The 2,064-nt window shown below is 38.9% G+C and overlaps 1 protein-coding gene across 1 annotated transcript; it reads left to right on the top strand.

Moving 5' to 3' along the window:
* Positions 1-231: 231 nt before the first annotated feature.
* Positions 232-1,838, top strand: LOC308057424 (uncharacterized protein; the record flags this gene model as incomplete). The annotated part of the gene is made up of 1 exon (XM_080411530.1): positions 232-1,838. A coding segment is annotated over one exon (588 nt), but the record flags the coding sequence as incomplete, so codon positions are not given.
* Positions 1,839-2,064: the final 226 nt, after the last annotated feature.

Raw genomic sequence — 2,064 nt, 5'->3', positions numbered from 1 at the left:
GCCAATCTACTTTTATATAATTCTTTTCCTATAGTAAATGAGAAAAGTAGCATTTTGAAAACACAGCACTTGGTCACTTCAGAAAACATAAGTCATGTTGTTAAAATGAAGGTATTATCCCCTCCTAAGCCTTTGTCCCTGGCCAAGTCCTTTCTCCATCCTGCCCATCCTTGACTTGGTTCCTTTTCCAGACGTTCCCAGATTACTCCATTAATCTGGTAACATGCCTGTTGCCATTTCCATAACTCCTTTTGTTGTTTTGACATAACTGCCATGTCTCCAAAGACGGTGAATAATGAAGTATCTTGCAAGTCAGTACCAAAGCAAACTGTCTTTCAAAATCTAAATAATTTGCAAGATAAACAAGAAAGTTGGAACAAGAAAAGCATGATTGGGGTGAAGTTTCGCAGAAATGATGACTCCCTTTTTGCAGAATCTAAGATGACAGACTGGAAAAAAGAGACACCTCAGCTTCTCTCAGATAGTTGTGGTCTTAAGGAGAAAAAGTCAAGCTTCAGTAATGGCTTTGAAAGCGATAATAGTTCTTTGTCAGCAGGAAAAAACCCAAGGCTTGAAAGTCAAAGACCAAACTCTGTCTTTCTTGAACATGTGGATGATGAAGATACAGAAGAAGAGCAATGTGAAGTAGATAACAAAGACTGTGAAGCACTGAAACAAGAAAGTGAACACTTGTGCTTGAATAGGCATGAAGAAAATGCAAGAGCAGCATTTCACTCAGGCACCAAAGTAAGTTATATAAGGATGATTCAATCACAAAGGTATTTTCTAAGGGTGATAAAGGTAAGAACCAAAAGGTAAACTGGATTTCTGTTAATATTTCATGTATATCCATCTTTTGATCATCCTTTTTTTATATTAGAAAATGCCTTTACTCCTAACCAAAGCAGTTTCTTAGGTATAAGAATAGTGTTGGGCAGTATTTTCAATATTTTTTTATTGGTTGCAGTGGTTTTGCAGGAAAACAAATAGGCAGTATAATTTTTCTGAAATAAATTCATTTTTTCTCAGTTGTATGTACAGTTTTTATCTGTCAAGATTTATTGCCATTTAGTAAAATACCTGGTGTGATGGCTGAAATAGAGGAAGCAAAAAGTTTGAATAAGATTGAGAGCAGGAAGTTAGTGATTTTCCTGGAGCAAAGTAGAGGAAAAGGAGCGTGTTCCAAAACAATGTAACTGAAATGAAAGCTAGAGTTAGGCTGACATGAAGAATTGCTTCTCCGGAGCTTTGCAGAGCCAGGGCTAATGACTTAGGGCTAATGTCATTGCTGTCTCCTCATAGAGTCCCATGGAAAAACTGAAGGCCTTGTAAAACAAAGCTCAACAAAGTTTCCCTGTTGTCTTACACAGGAAAAGCATTTTTAAAGTTGTCGATGGGTGGCTAAGAAGGTGCTTGCTTCTGCTATTTCCAGCTGTTTGGTCAATCTCTTTTAGGAAAAATCACCTGAACAGGAAGAAGAGGAGAAGGAGCAGGAAAAGGAAGACACAGGTGAAGAGCTACAAACTGCAGTTGTTGAGGGTGTGAAAAACTCTATTTGTAATGATAGCCATCAAGTCCACAGTGCTTCCAAAGACAACACTGGTGAGAGAAGTGAGTTAGTGAATACTGATCCCAGTTCTTCCTCTATAAATATTAATGCACAGTAAATGAACTGAAATGGTGATTGACTTCTGAAACAGTAAGGTTTTCCCTTGCCTGTGAACCCTAGTGGGCATTGGCAAGGAGGAAAGTAGCTTTTGTTCCTTTTCATTCATTCCTGAAGAACAAATTGTGGCCTTGGATTCCAAACGATGCTACATGGAGCAGGTGTCATTCTTTGTTTTTGTTGCTGTGTTCTCCCTGAAGCGATCAGAACAAAACGCACAGTTGAAAAAGAGGAGGATTAGAGAGTCTTGGTGTGACAGTAGTATTCCCCTTTCTGGCCCGTACTGTCAGACTGAAAAGTTGTGGTTGCTCTTGGCTGAAGCTTGGGAAAGATTTGAGTCGATCTGAGAGAAAGCTGTTCTGTTCCAGTGCCTCACCTTGTCCAGTTTTAAAACGTAG

This window comes from Falco punctatus, assembly GCF_963210335.1.
Source record: "Falco punctatus genome assembly, contig: scaffold_91, whole genome shotgun sequence".
NCBI classification, from domain to species: Eukaryota; Metazoa; Chordata; class Aves; order Falconiformes; family Falconidae; genus Falco; species Falco punctatus.
This window is presented reverse-complemented; position numbering and strand designations above follow the sequence as displayed.